Here is a 22,307-nt window from a genome sequence, read left to right as displayed (position 1 = left end):
GACATGTGGGCAGGAAACGGAGGGAAAGGGATAGATGCTTGTCCAGCTTTGGTGGTGGGAGGAGAGGAAAGGGGGAAAAGATGCTGGATTGAAGAGGGAGCCATATTGAACCTTGAGGAGGGTGGGTGTTAAGAGAGGGAGAGATACTGTCTCCAAGGTGGGGGGTGTGGGAAGAAGGGAAGAGAAGGGAGGGCCGAGAGACAGAGTTGATGCTGGACATAGGGACAGTAGTTGAATTTTAAGATTTAAGGGACCTTTCCGAGTACATCTTGGCTGTCTCTTTGCCTTTTTCTTTTAGGTGTAGATGGGATAAGATGAAACATATATATTGCCCCTTAGCATTCTGAAAACTGAGGTGTTCTTGGGCAGAACAATTCCTCCAAATTTGCCAATATCAATAAAGATAGATATTCATCTATTCCAGCTTTACTGAATTAAAAATCCTTGGTGTCTTTTATGACTTGCAACTTGCTATGAAGTATCAGATTAAGTTGTTTATGAAGGCATTTTTTTTTTCAATTTACGTTTTCTGTCTGAGGAGAATTTTTGGACAGTGCTTCAGGTGTTTATATCCCACATTATCCCAGCAACTTGAGTTCAATGTGGCTAACAATACAGTTAGTCAAAGCTAAAGTACACAAAACTAAGTGAATACAACTATATCATACAATATTACAGAGAATAAAAAAACTCTACCATGCCTGGATCAGACAGGGAGACAAAGGTAAGAGCAATCAGGTCAGCCTAAACAGGAAGATCAGGGACCGCTTCCTGAAATCTGCTAAAGAGGGAAGGTCTTTAGCATTTTTCAAAATGTGTATTCACATTGATCATGGACAGATTTAGGTAAGGAGTTCCAATATTTAGCACCCTGATAAGCAAATCCTGCTTCAAGAACTGCGTGCAATTTTCTTCTTGGATAAAGTAACTGTAAATAATTCCTAGTCCATAGAACAGCATTATGCAGTGGAAGGTCAAGAGGTTGCATATAGTCGGGACATAACAATATCTGGTAGATAAGAACATAAAATTTGAAAGTGACCCTAGCTTTAATTGGGAGCCAGTGCAGCTTAGATAACAACGGTGATGCCCTATCAAAAGAAGAAACTTTACAGATAAGCCTAGCTACAGTATTTTCAGCAGTTTGGAGTTTCTTCAGCAATTATTCCCTACACCCAGCATAGATCACATTGCAGTAGTCAAACTGAGACAAAAAAGTGTCTGGACCAGGAGTCTGAAGATTGCAGCAGAGAAGAAGGATCGTAACCTTCTTAACTGACAAAGGGTTTTAAAGGACTTCTTTATTTATTTTATTTAAACTTTGCTCACACCTTTTTCAGTAGTAGCTCAAGGTGAGTTACATTCAGGTAGACTTGGCTACAACAGAGGAGACCTGGTGCTCAAAAGATAGGTGCCAATCTGTTACCACCCTCAGCAGTCTCAAAGTTGACTCAAAGGGTAAGATACCTGGTCAATAGTAAAACTCTCTTAAGGGGTGCAATCAAAAGGATTAGTGAGAACCAAGAATTTGGTTTTGTCTTTAGTTTTAATTTGAAAGCAGATGCCCAAGATACCATCAGTTCTAAGCTAGATTTAACCAATAGCAGAATATCTTGAAAGTTGTGCATGAAAGGGGTATAAATCGTGATATCTTCTGCATAGATGAAGATATGAAACTTGTGGTCCTTTAAAAGACTGCCTTAAAGGTTCCATCTTAACATTAAACAAAATGGGAGACAAGGGAGAGCCCTGAGCCACCCCACAATCAAAGGACCAAGGGAAGATATGGAACCTCCTAATTTCACCTGATTGGATCTGGCCTTTAGGAATCCATGGAACCATTTTGGAACATCACCACAAATTCCAAAGTGGGCTAGCAAATGAAATAGTATAATTTGATCGGCCATGTCAATGCACTTGACATATCAAATTGCAACACAAGAACCTTTCTGCCCAATCTAATCTCAGCCCTAAAATCGCCAGAAGAATGTTTAGCACCATTTCTGTGCTGTAGCATAGTCTGCACCCTGATTGTGAGCTATGCAAAAGGGGGAAGGAGGAGAGATGCTCCATGACGCCCAACTAAACCCTCCATTGCCTTCACCAAAATGGTGATATAAGCCACTGGCCTACAGTTAGTGACCTCTCTCCTGGTAACATGGGTTCTTTTTTAGGAATTGGAGTAAGCATAGTGGAACCCTTCTTTTCAGGGAAAAGCCCATGTGATAACATGAAAGGTAAGTGAGATGTGAGTTGATCAATTAAAAGGTTAGAGACGGCTCATAATAAGTAATTCGGACAAGCATCCAAGGAGCATTGCGAAGAAGAATACTTTAATAGAACAGCTTTTAGAGGTAGGCAACTGGAAAGATGACCAAAGTTGATCAGCCATTACATCTTCGCCCAGGGAGACTGGCTCTCTGAGAAACACCTCTGGGTCGCCCCCAAGGGACAATACAGTGCTTTTGATCTTCAGGATTTTCTGTTCGAAGTAAGTAGCTAGCAGTGCTACCAAAGGAGCCTCTTCATAAGCAAGTGAAAGATCCTTGGTGTTGAGGAAAGAACCAACTAGGTTGTAGAGCTTTCTGGTGTTTGGTATTAACTCACAAGGAACACAGCGAAGATGACAAAAGAAAAATAGTCTTAACTCCCACAAGTTTAAGTAATGTAATTTTACAGCCTGTATAGCATTTTTGTAGTCCCTAAGTGCTCTTCTCCACAATAACTTGTTCTTATAAGTACGAGCTTTAGACCATTGCCTCTCCAGCTGCCTACCCTTCCACTTCATCCTGATTGAATCATGGTGAGAGCTTATCCACTGGTATATTCTCTTGTAGTGAATGGGGCCTACCATCCAGGATAGACCTGCTGAAATCATCCCAGATGCACATGAAATCCTCCGAATCAGCCAGGGTAGCTGTTGGCTAGAGATGACATCAGTCTAGAACGTCGCCATATCGATCTTGCCCCTTGTACTGGAGGGCAGCCTGGTGCTTTGCATTTCTAGCGAATTCTCCCCAGTAAAGGGTTTACTCAAGCTTACTGTGATCAGACCAAGGGACAGGAATCCACAGAGCATTATCAACAGAAAAATTCCCTGAACCAGAAAACCTGTAGGCTAAAAGGTCCAGCAGGTGACCCCCAGAGTGCGATGGAGCAGGTGACTGGAAAAATTGCCAAGAAGTCACAAAGTCTCTTCGAATTTTCATCTCTGAAATCATCCAAATGAAGGTTGATGTCACCTACTAGCAACACATTTGCAAACCTTAGGCAAATGCTAGAAACAAACTCCGAGAAGTCCCCTTCCGAAGCTCACCAGTTACTAGGTGGGCAGTAGAAGAGATCAAGGCAGTCAGAATCTGACAAGGAGTCATTGTTGTCACAACTGTGAGGAATGATCCGGAATAGTGAGCCCTTGGGCCGCTGCTGGGGACCGGCAGCAGCAGGTGAACCACTCAACAGGAAGCGAGACTAAACACAGAGAGGCTGGCACAAGATTCAGGACTCTCAAACAGGCTTGACTGGACAGAATTCTGGAATGGACTTGACTTGGCTGGACCCGGATGCAGGAACGGACTTGGCTCAGTTGGAACCATATTCTGGAACGGACTTGGCTGGAACGGGTTTGGCTCGGCTGGGGCTGGATGCTGGAACGGGCTTGGCTCGGCTGGAGACGGATTCTGGAACGGTCTCGGCTGGAGCTGGATGCTGGAACGGACTTGGCTCAGCTAGAGCCGGATTCAGGATACTGGAACAGGCTAGGCAGGAATGAAAGCTGAAAGCAAACAGGGCAGAAACAAGCAGGAAGGGAACTGAAGCTAAAGACAGACAGGGCAGGCACAAGCAGAAAGGGAACTGAAACTAAAGACAGGGCAGACACAAGCAGAAAGGGAACTGAAGCTAAAGACAGGGCAGGCACAAGCAGAAAGGGAACTGAAGCTAAAGACAGGGCAAACACAAGCAGAAAGGGAACTGAAGCTAAAGACAAACAGGGCAGGCACAAGCAGAAAGGGATCTGAAGCTAAAGACAAACAGGGCAGGCATAAGCAGAAAGGGAACTGAAGACGACAAGAACTAGCAGGGCTGGAACTGCAACAAGCACTCACAGACGAAAACTCATCTGAAGACCTCTGTTGCAAAGGCAAGTCTGAAAGTTCCCAGGTGCTTAATAAAGGCAGTTACAGATGAGATCACAGGTGAGGCTTGGCAGCAGAAACACCTGGGCAAGTCTCGAGTGCTGGAACATCAGGACTGGAATGAACTCTGGAACATGTCCGGGAAACAGGAAGAAGACAGTCCATAGTAGCCATAGGGCCTGTCACCCGGAGGCGAGGTGAGTGTAGGCATGGAATACAGTCACAATCGTGACAATCGCTAACTTGCTATAATTTTGAGGGAGGAAGAGTTAAAGGTGGAGATTAATTCTAGCCTAAAAAAGACTTATAAATGATGGCAATCCCATCCCCTCTCTTCCTGTCTCTTACCATCTTATAGCCTGGTGGGTAGATGTCAGTTAGACCTTGCATTTTCAAGGGAATTTTTATTTTGATTATCTTTTGTAAGACATTTCCATCTGGCAGGGATTTGGGAGCAAGCTGTTTTATTCTTGTCCTAGCTCTATGGAACACTTTACCAACAGAGTTGCAAATTCTTACTTAGTTATTTCAACATAAGAACATAAGTATTGCCATATTCGGACACACCAATGGTCCAAGTCCATAACAACATAAGTATTGCCATATTCGGGCACACCAATGGTCCAAGTCCAGTATCTTGTTTCAATCCAGGTCACAGTACCTGGCAAGATCCCAAAAGAGTAAAACAGATTTTATGCTGCTTATCCCAGAAAATGAGCAGTGGATTTTCTCAAGTTCATCTTAATCTCTTATGGACTTTTCTTTTAAGAGCTTGTCTAAATTTTTTAAAACCCTGCAAGGCTAACTGCTTTTACCACATTATTTGGCAATGAATTCCAGAATTTACTTACACGTTGAGTGAAGAAATATTTTCTACAATTTGTTTTAAATTTGCTACTTAGTAGTAGCTTCATTGTGTGCCCCTAAGTCCTTGTATTTTTAGAAAGTTCTTTTAGAAAGCGCCTAAAAGCATATTTGTTTCAACAGGCATTTGCATCATTATGATAATAAGCTGGCAAATGTATTATAGCTTGTGTTTTTATCTTCTTTTAGTGAGTGTTAATTATGTCATGGTTTTGTGCATTTTTTTGTGAGTTTCGTTGGAACCCGTGTAAGTTGTAGGATACAGCCGAATATAAAATATTATTTTTTTTGTTTATTTAGATTTTGCTCATACCTTTTTCAGTGGTAGCTCAAGGTGAGTTACATTCAGGTGCACTGGGTATTACCCTGTCCCTGCAGGGCTCACAATCTAAGTTTGTACCTGAGGCAGTGGAGGGTTAAGTGACTTGCCCAAGATCACAAGGAGCAGCAGTGGGATTTGAACTGGCCACCTCTGGATGTCAAGAACAGTGTTCTAACCACTAGTCTACTCCACCACTGTTTTGCTTTAACAGTGAGACAGAACTTTGATCTTGTGTGTTTTCAATCTAAAAATTGATCATGTTTCACATCTCTCAACAACTTGATTTTGTTTCTTATCAATGACAGATACAGAAAAAATGGCACAATATTTAGAAGAGGAGCGTCATATGAGAGAAGAAAACTTGCGACTCCAGAGAAAACTTCAGAGGGAAATGGAAAGAAGAGAAGCTCTATGTAGGCAGCTCTCGGAAAGTGAATCCAGTCTAGAAATGGATGATGAAAGGTGAGTTATATAGATTTTTTTTTTTAACTTATTTCCTTAAAATATGCTTTTTTTTTGTTTGTTTGTTTACTTAGCGATTTATAAACAAATGAAATGCCATACTGAGCCAGATTAAAGGCTCCTTTGTTTCTTGACAGTGGCCAATCCACATTACTACTGTTCGGCAGAATCCCAAAGAGTATATCATTCCTTGTTGCCAACACCCAGAGATGAACAGTGGCTTTTCCAAGCCTAGTCTTAGAGGACAGTTGTTTGCCCTTTCAGATGTTAACTGTTCATTCTTTTTACCCCCTCATGATTTTATAGACCTGTATCATATCACCTCTCAGCCATCGTTTCTCCAACCAGAAAAGTTCTAACCTGTATAGCCTTTCTTCATAGAAACACCTTTGCATCCCATTTACCATATTGGTTGTGCTCTATATCATTTTTGAAATGTGGTGGCCACAATTTCACTTGAGGTATCGCACAATAGACCTATATAGAGGCATTTATGTGTATTAGTGTCCATCACTTATAATTCCCAACATTGTTTGCATTTTTGACTGCACAAAAGCTTGAGGATTTCAACTTATTGTCTATATTGTCTTCAAGATACATTATTTGAGTGCTTTCTAATATGGAAATAGCATCATATACCTATTAGGATTACTTTTCATAAGAACTGCCATAATGGGTCAGGTCAAAGTTTTTCCATCAAGCTCAATATCCTGTTTCCAGCAGTGCTCAGTCTACATCAGTGTTTCCCAAGTCATTCCTGGAGTAGTACCCCCTTGCCAGTCAGGTTTTCAGCAATGAATATGCATGAGATTGATTTGCATATACTGCTTCCATTGTATGCAAATCTTTCATGCATATTCATTGCAGATATCCTGATTGGCCTATTGTGGACTGAGCCCACAGGCAGTTTGCTTAGCTGTTTGTTTCTTTTAATCCCAACAGGATGGGGGTCACCATTGGTGAAACTCACAATCTCTAATTGGCTGGTAGATTGCATTTCTTTCATTTATACCCAAGCTGAGTTGACCCTGGAGGGTCATGCCAAGGCTCACAATCTCAGAGCCATGGCTGCATCAGTAGCCCACTTGCTGTCAACCTCTCCATTGAAGAAATTTGCAAGGTTGCAATGTGGTCTTCGGTCCACACATTCACATCACACTGCTGCTTTGAGCAGGATACATGATGCGGCATTTGGTTTGGACAGATAGTATTGCAGAATCTGTTTGGGGTCTAGAATCCAACTTATCCCCCTAGGCCCATTTTCTTCTGTTTCAGGCTTCACTCTCACATAGTTTGTATATAGTTTCAGGTTAATCTATGTAATGTCCTCGCTGTTGCGAGGCCCAGTTGACCAGTGGTGGTAGTTTTTGGTGAGCCTGGATGGTAGGGATTCCCCATGTGTGAGAACACGTAGGCCTGCTTGTCCTTGGATAAAGTGAAGATACTTACCTGTAACAGGTATTCTCCGAGTGCAACAGGCCTTATATTCTCACAACCTTCCCGCCTCCCCTTGAATTTGTCTCCTTTTTTTTTTGTCTGTCTTTGTTATGCTGTAGTATTGTGCGGCAGTAGCCGCGCTCTTATGGTGGGCGGGAAGGCAATTGTGCATGCACAGTGGAGCATGTCTCATATTCCACAAAGCTCTTGTCGTAAGCTCCAGACTGGGCAGTGCGGGTTCATGTTACCCATATGTGAGAATATAAGGCCTGCTGTCCTCGGAGAATACCTGCTACAAGTATCTTCAGTTCTGGGCATGCCATATTCCTTTCATGTAGACAGGAAGTCCTTCTCTGTCGGCTAGAGAACCCAATGCCTCCATAGCTTCGCAATGATGTGAAGCTAGTGCACTTTTCTCTTCCTTTGATGGAAGGTTGTCTTCAGGAGTTTTGGGAGGAGTGGGCCAAAATTACGTCAGACCAATGGGTTCTGGGTATTCTTACAGCAGGTTATAAATTGGAGTTCTCCCACTTGGTCGCTCATCTTGCTGTCTCCTTGTTGAAAGGGAGCCAAGGTGGTCGAGTTTCAGGCCGCCACCGTAGATTCCTTGCTGGAACTCCAGGTCATTGTTCCAGTTCCCCAGGCCGAACAGAGATAAGGCAGAAGCTAAGAGTACTTCATTGTGCCAAAGAAGGAAGGCACCTTTTATCTAGTCTTACATCTCAAAGATCTAAACCGCTGCCTCCGAGTATTCCGCTTTTACATGGAGACACTAAGAGCACTCATAGCCTCGGTTCAAGCAGGAGAGTTTCTCACTGCCCTCGATCTCAAGGAGGTGTACTTGTACATACCCATATAACTGCCACATCAGAGGTTTTATACGTTTTGCAGTGCTGGGCAGTCATTTCTAGGTCAAGGCTTTTCTGAGAAGTTCCGAAAGAAGAGGACATTTCTCTGGTAGGTGAACGCTATTTTGCTTTGTGCTTTGGGAACTTAAAGATTGGGGTTTAAAGGAGGAATTGTAGGTTAGTGTTAGGCAAAATAAAAATATAAAAAACAAATTTTATCAACTAATCTTCATAGTACAGGCAGCTCCTTGTGACTCTGGGCAAGTCACTTAACCCTCCATTGCCCCATGTAAGCCGCATTGAGCCTGCCATGAGTGGGAAAGCACGGGGTACAAATGTAACAACAACAAAAAATAGTCTTTTCCACTTAGTTTTAAAAACTTTGTACCACAGCATTAACAGCATCCAGCAGGCACTGCAGGATCCAGTTTAGTCTTCCTGCCCACCCCTAGGACAACTCTTCATTTATAGTCAGTTATTGTTATTAGGGTAATAATTAGGAGTGCTCTTACAGAGTTTTAAATACATTTCATTACTATCTAAGAAGGAAACACTAAATAAATCATACAATATACTATATAATCTAAAAGCCACTTTTATATTAGGCTAATATCCTTAATACTGTAGCAAGTTTTAAATTATTGAAAAACTCAAACTCTAAGATGGAGTCAACAGTCCAGCAGCAAGAGGGGTGCTATCCAGTTTTTTGCATTGAGTGTCACATGTATGATTATCTCCCAGTTGGTGAGATGTCATATGTGTGTGCCCGATGCAAAGATATCCTAGCTCTTAGAGAACGTGTCCATTCTCTTGAGGATAGAGTAGCAGACTTGGTGGAGCTGAGGGAGACAGAGAGGTACATAGAGGAGACCTACAGGGATGTTGTAGAGAAGTCCCACCTCCAGTCTGGTAGCCTTTGTGCTACCTTGGAGGATGGAGGTCTCCTAGAAGGAGAGCATCACCCTGGTGAAGTAGGAAGTACTCCTGTAGCCAGGACCTGCCCACCAGGGAATGTACTATCCTCTTGCACCGAGAATATGTCTCCAAGTGCTTCCCGGGAGGGAAAGGTTAGGACAGCTGTTGTAGTTGGTGATTCGATCATTAGGCATATAGATAGCTGGGTGGCTGGTGAACGTGAGGATCACCTGGTGACTTGCCTGCCTGGTGCAAAGGTGGCGGACCTCACGCGTCACGTAGATAGGATGTTAGATAGTGCTGGGGAGGAATCAGCTGTCTTGGTACATGTGGGTACCAATGACATAGGAAAATGTGGGAGAGAGGTTCTGGAAGCCAAATTTAGGCTCTTAGGTAGAAAGCTCAAATCCAGATCCTCTAGGGTAGCATTTTCTGAAATGCTACCCGTTCCACGCGCAGGGCCCAAGAGACAGGCAGAGCTCCGGAGTCTCAATGCGTGGATGAGACGATGGTGCAGGGAGAAAGGTTTTAGATTTGTTAGGAACTGGGCAACATTCTGGGGAAGAGGGAGCCTATTCCGAAAGGATGGGCTGCACCTTAACCAGGGTGGGACCAGGCTGCTGGCATTGTCATTTAAAAAGGAGATAGAGCAGTTTTTAAACTAGAAATGGGGGGAAGGCCGACAGTCACTCAAAAGCGCATGGTTCGGGATAAGGTATCTTTCAAAGATATCACCAAAACAGGAAAAATAGGGTATCCTGATAGGTTGCAGAAGAGACCATAGTAGATCAGATGTCCTTAAATAAAAATCAGACAAAAGATTGCAAATTAATACTGTCAAGTACTGAGCATGATGTAAATAGGAACAACAAACATAGTTTGAAATGTCTATATGCGAATGCCAGGAGCCTAAGATATAAGGTGGGAGAGTTAGAATATATTGCAATAAATGAAAAATTAGATATAATGGTGGAAGGAGGATAACCAGTAGGACACTGTCATACCGGGGTACAAATTATATCGTAGTGATAGGGTGGATCGAATTGGTTGAGGGGTAGCATTGTATATTAACGAGAGCCTTGAATCAAATAGATTGAAAATTCTGCAGGAAACAAAACACGTCTTGGAATCACTGTGGATTGAAATTCCATGTGTAAAGGAGAAAAGGATAGTGATAGGAGTGTACTACCGTCCGCCTGGCCAGGATGAACAGACGGATGCAGAAATGTTAAAGGAAATTAGGGACGCAAACAAACTGGGCAACACAATAATAATGGGTGATTTCAATTACCCCAATATTGACTGGGTAAATGTAACATTGGGACACGCTAGGGAGGTAAAATTCCTTGATGAAATCAAGGACAGCTTTATGGAGCAGCTGGTACAGGAGCCGATGAGAGAAGGAAAAATTCTAGACCTAGTCCTTAGTGGAGCGCATGATCTGGTGCAGGAGGTAATGGTGCTGGGGCCACTTGATAACAGTGATCATAATATGATCGGATTTGATATTAGCTTTGAAGTAAGTATACATAGGAAATCAAATACGTTAGCGTTTAACTTTAAAAAAGGAGAATATGATAAAATGAGAAGAACGGTGAAAAGAAAATTTAGAGGAGCGACTGCGAGGGTCAAAAATTTACATCAGATGTGGATGCTGTTCAAAAACACCATCCTGGAAGCCCAGGCCAAATATATTCCGCGTATTAAAAAAGGAGGATGGAAGACCAAACGACAGCCGGCGTGGTGAAAGAAGCTATTAGAGCTAAAGGAAAATCCTTCAGAAAATGGAAGAAGGAACCGACTCAAAAATAAAAAGAAACGGCATAAGGAATGTCAAGTCAAATGCAAAGCGCTGATAAGGAAGGCTAAGAGGTACTTTGAAAATAAGATTGCGTTGGAGGCAAAAACACATAGTAAAAAATTTTTTTAGGTATATTAAAAGCAGGAAGCCAGCAAAAGAATCGGTTGGACCGCTAGATGACCGAGGAGTAAAAGGGGCGATCAGGGAACACAAAGCCGTATCGGAGAGATTAAATGAATTCTTTGTTTCTGTCTTCACCGAGGAGGATTTGGGAGTGATACCGGTGCCGGAAATGGTATTCGAAAACTGACTAGTCGGAGAAACTTAATGAATTCTCTGTAAACCTGGAGGACGTAATGGGGCAGTTCTACAAACTGAAGAGTAGCAAATCTCCTGGACTGGATGGTATTCATCCCAGAATACTGATAGAACTGAAAAATGAGCTTGCAGAAGGTGGCCAATGTAACGCCGATTTTTAAAAAAGGTTCCAGACCCCTCCAAAGGGACATCACCTTGTAGAGGTGGAGGGGCTTGTGTGTTTCAATGACTTAGAGGGCTATGCTGAAGGGTTACCCATATCAGACAGGCCTCTGAGGAGAAACCAGACGTGTCCCAAACTGGGGGAGTGGTAAGATGGTGACCTGAAGTTCGTATGCCCAATGGCCCAGCTGCCCTCTGAAGTTTCGTCGTCTTTACGTAAATTTCCTCTCTGCAATTGCAGTTGCCTTAACTGAGAGGAAGGGGACAACCGGCGGTCAGCTGCCGATGGCCAGCGTTTTATCCCCTGAGCAGCAAATGCGGGACCACTGCGCGATGCACTGCCCACAGATGAAAGGGTTGGTGAGTCCTTTGATTAGCGCCGGCGAAGGAGCGTCGACGCTTATGGACCTGGAAAAAACAACTCCATCGCTTTCGAATTATTCAACCAACATGTCCAAAAGAGTGGAGGAGTGAGTTAGAGGTATATGCTGAAACTGAGGACGTTTACAGCAGAACCCGAATCGACGGAACCACTCCTAAACACATATGAGAAATCAACTTGGAATTTTTGGCTCCCGTGGAGGTTACATTGAATACCATCTGGAAGGCGCATCGGGACCTAACGGGGGCAGTAAATAATTTTGTTTCAGATATAATTTTATTAGAGAGTTACATGAACAATTCAACTGAACCGTTTGAGAGTAAAAAATTGATATAACAAATGATTCTACTTGAGCAAGAAGTGGTTATGATAATAGACCAGAAATTTTGAATAATAAAATGATTATTATAGATTATTAATATCGAGATTATTGTTTTTCCCAGAGTTCCGGGTATGACTCCTAAAGTTTTCCTTAGAAATATTTCCTCAAATTATTACTTTAAAAGGAGTGAAGCCTGTGAAAACTGGGATTACTTTAATCAGTGGAATTTGAATTAGAGACTTAAGTATATGTATTGTTAAATAACTTCTGGTTTTTAAAAGAGAGAGAATGTAATCAGATGTATTATTTCTAACTAATACTGGACAATGAAATAAGTATGTTTTTCAATGAAATGATTTGACTATACACCGTATTTGCCTTGAAGAAGCCAACCAGATGATCGATGTGGAATAATGAATTAGACGAGTAATATCTGGGGCTAATCAGGTTAATACGGTTTTTTTTTCTGTTTACTGTTTAATGGATCTCCTTATCTTGTTTCACTCTCCCTATTTAGTGGTCTAAGGAAGAGAATAGAATTACCTGACTGAAATAATTCCTACATATTACTTTCTCTGTATTTCCAGCAAGTTGTTTTATCGCTTGTAAAGATTTAAATGGTTATAAATAAAAAAAATTTTAAAAAAAAGGTTCCAGAGGAGATCCGGGAAATTATAGACTGGTGAGTCTGATGTCGGTGCTGGGCAAAATGGTAGAGACTATTATTAAGAACAAAATTAGCATATTCAAAAGCATGGATTAATGAGACAAAATCAACATGGATTTAGTGAAGGGAAATCTTGCCTCACCAATCTACTACATTTCTTTGAAGGGGTGAACAAACGTGGATAAAGGTGAGCCGGTTGATATTGTGTATCTGGATTTTCAGAAGGCGTTTGACAAAGTACCTCATGAAAGACTCCAGAGGAAATTGGAGAGTCATGGGATAGGAGGTAGTGTTCTATTGTGGATTAAAAACTGGTTAAAAGATAAAAAAACAGAGAGTAGGGTTAAATGGTCATTATTCTCAATGGAGAAGGGTAGTTAGTAGGGTTCCTCAGGGGTCTGTGCTGGGACTGCTGCTTTTTAACATATTTATAAATGACCTAGAGATGGGAGTAACTGGTGAGGTAATTAAATTTGCTGATGACACACAATTATTCAAAGTCGTTAAATCACGGGAGGATTGTGAAAAATTACAAGAGGACCTTACGAGACTGGGAGACTGCGTCTAAATGGCTGATGTTGATTAATGTGAGCAAGTGCAAATTGATGCATGTGGGAAAGAGGAACCCGAATTATAGCTACATCATGCAAGGTTCCACGTTAGGAGTCATGGACCAAGAAAGGGATCTAGGTGTCGTCGTTGATACGTTGAAACCTTCTGCTCAGTGTGCTGCTGCGGCTAAGAAAGCAAATAGAATGTTAGGTATTATTAGGAAAGGAATGGAAAACAAAAATGAGGATGTTATAATGCCTTTGTATCGCTCCATGGTGCGACCGCACGTCAAATATTGTGTTCCAGTCTGGTCGCCATATCTCAAAAAAGATATAGTGGAATTAGAAAAGGTGCAGAGAAGGCCGACGAAAATTATAAAGGGGATGGGACAACTTCCCTATGAGGAAAGGCTAAAGCGGCTAGGGCTCTTCAGCTTGGATAAAAGGCGGCTGAGGGGAGATATGATAGAGGTCTATAAAATAATGAGTGGAGTTGAACGGGTAGGTGTGAAGCGTCTGTTCACACTTTCCAAAAATACTAGGACTAGGGGGCATGCGATGAAGCTACAATGTAGTAAATTTAAAACGAATCCGAGAAAAGTTTTCTTCACTCAACGTGTAATTAAACTCTGGAATTCGTTGCCAGAGAATGTGGTAAAGGCGGTTAGCTTAGCGGAGTTTTAAAAAGGTTTGGACGGCTTCCTAAAGGAAAAGTCCATAGACCGTTATTAAATGGACTTGGGGAAAATCCACTATTTCTGGGATAAGCAGTATAAAATGTTTTGTACTTTTTTGGGATCTTGCCAGGTATTTGTGATCTGGATTGGCCACTGTTGGAAACAGGATGCTGGGCTTGATGGACCTTTGGTCATTCCCAGTATGGCAATACTTATGTACTTATGTAAGGCTTTGCCCTTTGATCTCACCATGGCTCCAATAATATTTATCTTGGTTATGGTGGCGGTGGCATCCTTCCTTCAGTGACAGGAAATCAGAGTTCACCAGTATATCAGTGACTGGCTTATTCGTGCATCATCCTATTCAGAGAGGTGGCAACGGACAGAGTTGTCCATCTTCTGCAGCTGATCAATTTTGAGCTGATCAATTTTGAGAAGAGCAGACTAACTGCAGCATGGATACATGAGTATCTGTGTGTTCTATTCGACATAGCTCAGGAGCGGATTTTTCTCACAGGGCACAGAAGGTCGAAGCTGGTTCAACAGACTTGTCTTCTCAGTCAAAGCAGGTCCAGGGTTTGGGACTATGCCCAGGTTCTGGGGTTAATGATGGCAATTGAAGTGGTGCCATGGGGCAAGGGCTTATATACAGCCATTATAGGAATCTGTTCTCAGTCGCTGGTCTCTGCTTTCACAGAGGTATGACCTTTATCTTCCTTGTATGCTGGTTGTGAGATAGAGGATGCAGTGGTGGTTGTAGCCCAGGAATTTGACTGTTGGAGCTTCCTTTTCTTTTAAAACACTGTGGGAGGTGGCGACAACAGACACCAGCAAGTCGGGTTGGGGAACCCATTACATCCGGCACAGAACATCTGGATGGAACAGGAGTCTCAGTGGTCAATAAATTGCTTGGCATTTAGGGCATTGTGGAATGCCTTATGTGACTGCTTCCTTTCTGGCAGGGGCCCCATTCTGCTTTCTCCAACAACGTGGTGACTCAAGTCAACAAGTGTGGCAGGACCCACAGTGGAAGTAGCTTCCCTAATGAGGATGAAGAGGCTCAGTATTCTTCCTTTAATCTTCTCAATATGCATAGAGTCCTCATTAGGTATCTGGAAGTCACAAATTAGTTTTGCAAATCACACTGCTTTTTGGTAAGCAGAAGCTTGGCCTCATGGCTTTCGAGCCCACAATTGCAAGATGGCTGAAGGAGTCTGTTGATTATTTGCTTGCGGGGAAGCAGGCTCCTCTGGCCTTGCGGACTCATTCTACCAGGTATACAGCAACATCCTGGGTGAAGATTACCTTTATTTATTTATTTGTTACATTCGTATCCCACATTTTCCCACCTATTTGCAGGCTCAAATTGCGTACTATCTCTAGCAGATATTTGCAAGGCAGCAACGTGGTTAATGCTGCATGCCTTTGCAAAGCGCTACAGGGTGGCTGTTGCAGTGCCCTCGGAAGCCAATTTTGCTCCTCAGGGTGGCAGCACCAGGGTCCCATCCACTCTAGGGATTGCTTTTGAACATCCCACGGGTTCTGGAATAGGGACACTATGTAATGGAAGGAAAAATTGTCTTCCTTGTAATTTTCTTTCCATTAGTCCCTTCCCACTGTTCCTGAGGGCCTGCTTGAGGTTTCTGAGATGTTTAGTCAGTGCAGAGTAATGGTCAAATAACGACGGTCACCTTTCATGGTGCTTCCTGCATATCTCTTGTTCTCTACAAGTTGTCTAGAGATGAGAAGCCCACCAGTGTTTGCTCATCTGGTTAGTGTCAGGCTTGTGAGGAATTTAAGGTGCGTTTATACTAAGTTTCTCCTTACTGCTTGTCTATGTAAATACTGAAGAGCTGGACCGGATGTCAGGAGATGTCTCAGCTCAGTTTTCAGTTCTTTATCTCCACCTGCTGTTTGATGAACACAACTATCCCACAGGTTCTGGAATAGTGGGAAGGATTAATGGAAAGACAATTATCGGGTAAGACCTAATTTCTCCTTACTACATCTTTCAGCAGTGAATTCCAGGTTTTGTTCGCGAGTTGATTGAAAAATATTTTCTCCTATTCTAAATATTGTTTACTTCTTGCACTGTCCCCTAGTCTTTGTACTTTAATTTTTCTAAATTTGATTTTTATTTTTTTTTTTGTCATGTCTGTACATTTTGATCATCTCATTTGTTTTTTTTTTCAGATCATTTATAAATGTTAAATGTCATTGTTTAGACCCCTTGGGCATATCTTTCTCCATTGAGAAAGCTGACTATTTAGTCCTGCTGTTTCTTTGAACCATTTGTCAGTCCGTTTTTTGAAAATGGATGATTATTTCTGAAGACGTACAGGTCAATGACGCTTAATTTATTGTCATTACAATTCAGTTAGAAGAACTTGAATTCAAGCTTGCAGATGTGAAAAATCATATATTCATAGAAATTCTTAGTTCTGTTAACATGGATATAGAAAAATGGCATAAGGGTGCAAGGCCTGTTCTGTGTGTCCATGTTGGGTGCAGTACTACCCTTACTTTCCTCTCACACCGTTGTATCAAATGATCCTTGTGTTTATCCCTTGCTTTTGTTATTGCTTTCACCTCTGCAATATGGAGAAGGAGCAATTCATCGTGTAACTGGAAATAAAATGTTCATATCTAATGAAACATGGACATATTTTCCAATTTCTTCTCTTTGTAGCACTGTTTATTAGAACTTGATAATCTACTTGACTTGTAGAGGTCACAGCAGTATACACAATAAAAATCATTCAAACAACTTCAATAAAGAAAGGAATTACAAAACCAAATAGGAAAGTAACACATCCATCAGGTTTTGTATTGATGCTCTATTTTCCTTGAGAAAAAAAAACTAAATGTATTGTAAGAAGCTAACTCATGTCCACCAGAAATATGTACCAAGGGGGGGGGGGGAGGGAGCACTTCCTACTGGAGCCCAGGAGGAGATGGTGGTGGTGAGAAGTAGCTGTGTGGAGGCAATCCCTAAGGGTCAGCATCTGACATCATCAAAGCATGATCAGGACTTTAAAAGATCTTTAGGTCTGTGGATGCTTGCCTGTGGTCATGTACCCAAAGGGGCAGGTTCCACCTCTTTGGAGACCCTTAGAAGTCCTCTTCAGAACATCTGCAGCCTGCAGTTTAGCTCTTCTCCAGGTACTGTGTGCTGATTATTAGTTTGTGTTTAATATTGATTGGAGATTCATGGTAAAAAGAAAAAAAGTTAAGAGCTCTGGGCAAGGTCTTCTGGCACCAATGCAGGACCCTATGGACAGTTTTGTGGTTCCTGGGTCCATCTCTTCTGTAACATTGGTGTCCCTCCTAAAAATCGTGATAGTTCTGTTTTCTCACTAAGTCTAGGTCGTGCTCACCACCTCAGCTTCTTTCTGCTACCCTAGATCTATTTCCTCTTATGTCTACTCCAGGGGCTGGAATAGAAGACTTAGGGGATGAGTATTTGTATCTAGTGAGATCTCTTTCTAGTACTAGTGAGAATTCTAATTTGGTGATAACTTTGAAAACCTTGAAGATGCTTGAGGTAAATAGCCATAGGGCACTTAAAGATCTAAGACCATCAAATTCACCTGTGGAGATGGCTTCAAAACCAGCAACCCCCATAGTCAGACTGGAAGCTACTATCATATGACTCTTCCTAAAGAAGTAGCCAACATAGAGCTGTTGAAATTGATGGCAAAACTGAACTCCAGTGTATTTGGTTGTTTATCTCGGTTATGTTAATTTTCTGGAGAAGCAGCCTTTAAAGTGACTTCATTGGAAAATGAATTTATATTTCAAAGAGGAACATTGAGTGATCATTCTGAGAAGATAGCATCATTAGAGGCTGTAAACTCTTCCTTAAAGGAAATAATTTCCTAGAAAATAGACTTGAAAGAATTGGGAATCTGCTCTGTAATAGCAGTCTGAGAGTTTTGAATTTTTCTTTGATTTCAAATGAAGAGATGTTTTAAAAACAATATATGGTAGAGGTCTTACACCTGAGCTCTGCTTCCCTCCCAAAGACTGTTTTAGGTGTAGAAGGGGAAGCAAAGCCTGTTTTGAGTGTAGATCTCACTGTATTATTGGTAACATCAATTCATTTAAGAGAAGGCTGTTAGATGTACTATGTTAGCTACCTTTTCGAGTAATTCTGAGGCAGACTTAGGTAAGACCTTGTGCCTTAGCTTTGGGTGTGACTTTCTGAAATTTCCATGGCAATGCCTTGTGAATTTCCAAGGAAAGGACTGTATTTGTAGGTTGAATTTGATTAGAATTTCTTGGTTTTATCCCTTCTTCCCCCTTTTCTGGTGTCTCCTAGTCAAGGAATGTAGTTTTTCTTTTTTTTTTTTTTTACTGTGGTGAATGTATTAGCTTTTGCTTTTTTCTTTTACTTGAAGTATAAATACCCAGTGTGCCTGAATGTAACTCACCTTCTGACTACTGAAAAAGATGTGAGCATAATCCAAATAAATACATATGTCATTTATAAAAGTTCTAATAAAAATAAAATAAGAAATATTTGCAAAAAGCCAATCTAAAAAATGAGTCTTTAATAAAGCTTTAAATGTCTTTAAACTCCCCTCCACTCAGGCGCCACCCAGAAAAAAACACTCTCTTGTATTAAAATCCATCTAGAACTAGATGAATGGGGAATCTCAGGGGCTTATTTGGTAAATAAGGTAATGCTAAGGATGCCAGATAACTCCGAGTCTATTCATAATGGGCCTTATGAGCTAGAAAGAATTTTAAAATCAATTCTAAACTTGGCTGGCAACCAATGAAAATGAGTAGAGAAGTAATGTGACCCATTTTTCTCACATTCCCCGATAAATGTATAACAGTATCTTGTAGTGTTTATAGCCATTTAATAGTAGTATTAGTCAGTCCAGCATATACTTTTCACAGTCAAGGTGTGGAGTTAAAACTGCTATTAACTAACAAAATAAACTTGAATCTTTTTTCAGTTTCTCTTTTTTTTTTTTTTTTTTTTTTTAGTAAATACTAGCATAGGTCATACTTGCCACAGGAGAACATATCACTTTTCTATTCCTCCAACCATTTACTTGCAGTATTTTGTGTTTTATTTTATGGGTGTTTACCAATTTTTTTTTCTTTTATAGACTTGGAAGAATATTTTCAAAGCCCTTTGACTTACAAAGTAGAGAATGACATGGGGAAAAAGATTGTCCCCGTGGTTTCTGTTTCCGTCCCTGTCCCATCCACGCAGGTGTTGCCTCCACCCCCACCCTGTCCACACAGGCTCTGTCTCCATCCCCGCCCCATCCATTCAGATTCTGTCTTCATCTTAAGCCTCAAACACTTATAATTTTATATTTAAATATTTTTGAAAGGAACAATGTGCTGTGCAACTGTTTATAAATCACAACTAGAGAACAATAACGAGCAACTAAAATACCCCCCCACCACCACCCTCTACCCCCCTACCACCACCACCCTCAACCCTTCCAACCCCAACAATAGCTGATGTCTACTACCCCAAAGAACCCTAATCCACCCTGTTAAAAAGTCCAGGGGTACAAAATACAACCCATTCTGTATGCGCTATGAAGCACAGATTTTTTTTTTCTGTAGATGAATAAGTCATCAACAGTCTCAGGATTCAATCTGCCTCTCCCGTCTTCCACAGTCCTTCCTGCAATAGAAATGTTTTCTTAGAAGATATGCTGGTAGCAGGAATGTATAGGGTCCCCCATGCAAATTTTGCCATTTGTGGCCAGCACTTTTGCTTGTTTTTCCCAAAAATGAAAATGCCTACATCACTCAAACATAAATAATTGTCCAATTTATTAACAGTCTTCAAAGTAGAGAATGACATGGGGACAAAGTTTGTTCCCGTCCATATGAGCTCTGCCCCCGCCCCATCCCCATGTCATTCTCTAAAGTTATATAATAACCTATGGAACTTTGTAAGTCTAAGTACTTTGAAAATGAGCCCCTTGGTTTGTGAAAATTTGGTTTCTTCCAATATGAGTTTTAAAATTGGATCTGATAGAAGACTTGGGTACTGCATAATAAGACTATCATCAGTTCTTTTTTGTACAGATCATGATACTTCTCTTTGCTTTTAGGTGTCTTTGAATAAAGATTACTCTAGGATTGTATTGGGTTTCACAGTTGCATTAATGTGCTTAGCAAGATATATTTTCTTAGTAAATATGTTTGACCATATTTCCATTTCTAAGCTACGTGTTCTTAAACGATTTCTGTGAGCACACTGAATTTTTTTCCCCAAGCCTCAAGCCCGTGAAGGAGAACATGACTTGCACACTTCGGATTGGAAAAGAGCTTTAGTATTCTATTTGAAATAGACAAAATTTAGATTGTTAGCCATCTTTTTTTGATCCCAGTAAATCTACGATTGCTGTAGCAAATGCACATTATCTAATTGGCCAGCAGACTGAATTTCTCTCACTTCTGCCCAAGCAGGCCTGAACCTAGAGGATTTTATCAAGGTTCGTAACATCTGAGTAGGGTGATGTCGGTAGCCCACTTGAAGGTCAGTCAGTACCTGTATAGATTCTGAGGTAGTAACATGAATTTTGAGTCATACATTCATATCTCATTGTTTGAAATGGGGTTTCTAATGAGACAGTAAGTTTGGTCAATCTGTCATGTGGAATCACTTTTGAGGTTTAGAATACAAAGTCATTCCCCCAGGTTTCACTGGGATATAAAATTAAGATAAAACCTGAAAAGGGCCAGTTGCCAACAAAAACACATTTGTTGGCAGTCTCATTTTTTTCCTTTTGTAAAAAAACAAAAAAAACTATTTTGAAGGCAGCCTATAGCTAGGCAGTCTAATTTGTGAGAACTTACTATCCTGCTTGACCTCAAATTCAACAATCTAAAATCCACCAAGGGAAACTCACCAAAACAACTTCAGAGGAAAACCAAGTCACTTGTATATAGCAGTTGTACTCCAATGGTAGCAAGATAGAAGTCCTCACATTATACATGCACCTCTTCTAAGACTTGCATTCTACTATTATGCAACTGAGATGACTCAATGCGATATCACTGCATAGGAAATGCAGGTAATATATGGTCAGTCTAAAGCCAAAGGATGCTTTCCCAAGCCAGCTCTGTCAGATGACATCATCCACTTGTTAGATCTTACTCTTGCTGTCCATATTGAGTAACTTGGTGTACCCTCCAGCTGGGGCTCTGTCTGTCACGTATACATGAGGACAGAGTATTCTGCTTGTCTTCAGAGAAATAGTACTCTGGTCTGGTCTAGGTGTACTTTTACTTTTTAATCTTTTTTGTTTCATAAAGTGTTACTAAACATACTGAAATTGCTCACCTAATGTAAATTTTTTTTAATAGATATTTTAATGAAATGTCTGCACAAGGATTAAGGCCTCGAACTGTATCCAGTCCTATACCTTATACGCCGTCCCCAAGTTCTAGCAGACCTATTTCCCCAGGTAATTTTAAATCATAGAAAGATATACATTAACCTATACTGTATAGTGGTATATGAACCAACTTATGACTTGTCCGTGCTGCTGCTGCTGTTTTCCTAGTATTTCTGGTGTCTAATTCTTTGGTTTCAATACTAAAATGTAAGACTTCCTGTTCCCAAACTGCATTTTGATTGATGTATAAGCATGTTCAGAAACAAAAGAGTAGGAAAGGACCAATGGCTAACCACTCAGAAAACCAACCATGGAGGCCAATGTGAATGCAAGCCAAATTTGTTAACAAAAAGTCAATCAGGTACAATCAGGCTTAACACGGAACCGTGTTTTAGCAATCCAGTGCCTGTTTCAAGAGTCAGTATGTTTAAAAAACATTCAAAAAACCAGAAGAGAAACAAAAAGGAAAAAGAATAGAAGAAACGATAAGCATAATGGTAATACCCATGTATAAAAAAATTAATAGTTTGAAAAAACAGGGAAAACATATAAATTCAATAAACATCTAGTACAGTGCTCTTAAATATTGCAAGCGAAAGGACTAATAAATATGTATATGTACCAATGCAAGACCACATGTAGTGAAATTAATAGTGAATATAATGAAAAGTAACCCATATACATAAATGTGTATGGTCCACAACATAAATATCAATAAAACGAACATACAAACAACAATTTGAGGAACAAGCTTTTTTTAAATTTATTATCCCCCCTTCTTTTCTTTTTCTCTCATCTTACCTAAGTTGCATTGAACATGGTTTACGACTTCCAATGTATAGTTGCTATTTATCACTTGTCTTGTTTTGAAAACTAATACAATTATTTAAACAAGCAAAAAAACAATAATTTGAATGCATACAATAGACATCTATATTTTATACATTAGTGAATACTATAAATTCCAAACTCTAAAAATACAAATCCTTCTCTATAGCTATATCATATATATGCAATCTTAAAAACCTAATTAAAATAGGACTGTTGATCAAACACTAAAA

General features: G+C 40.7%; 1 protein-coding gene across 1 annotated transcript in view; it reads left to right on the top strand.

Moving 5' to 3' along the window:
- CCDC6 (coiled-coil domain containing 6) overlaps nt 1-22,307 on the top strand; it is a 161,699-nt gene that overhangs the window by 122,647 nt on the left and 16,745 nt on the right. Inside the window, exons 6-7 of the mRNA XM_030203109.1 lie at nt 5,628-5,784; nt 21,215-21,315. Of these exons, the coding sequence (XP_030058969.1) occupies nt 5,628-5,784; nt 21,215-21,315 (258 nt within the window). The remainder of the gene's footprint in view (nt 1-5,627; nt 5,785-21,214; nt 21,316-22,307) is intronic.

This window comes from Microcaecilia unicolor, chromosome 5, assembly GCF_901765095.1.
Source record: "Microcaecilia unicolor chromosome 5, aMicUni1.1, whole genome shotgun sequence".
Lineage (NCBI taxonomy): Eukaryota > Metazoa > Chordata > Amphibia > Gymnophiona > Siphonopidae > Microcaecilia > Microcaecilia unicolor.
This window is presented reverse-complemented; position numbering and strand designations above follow the sequence as displayed.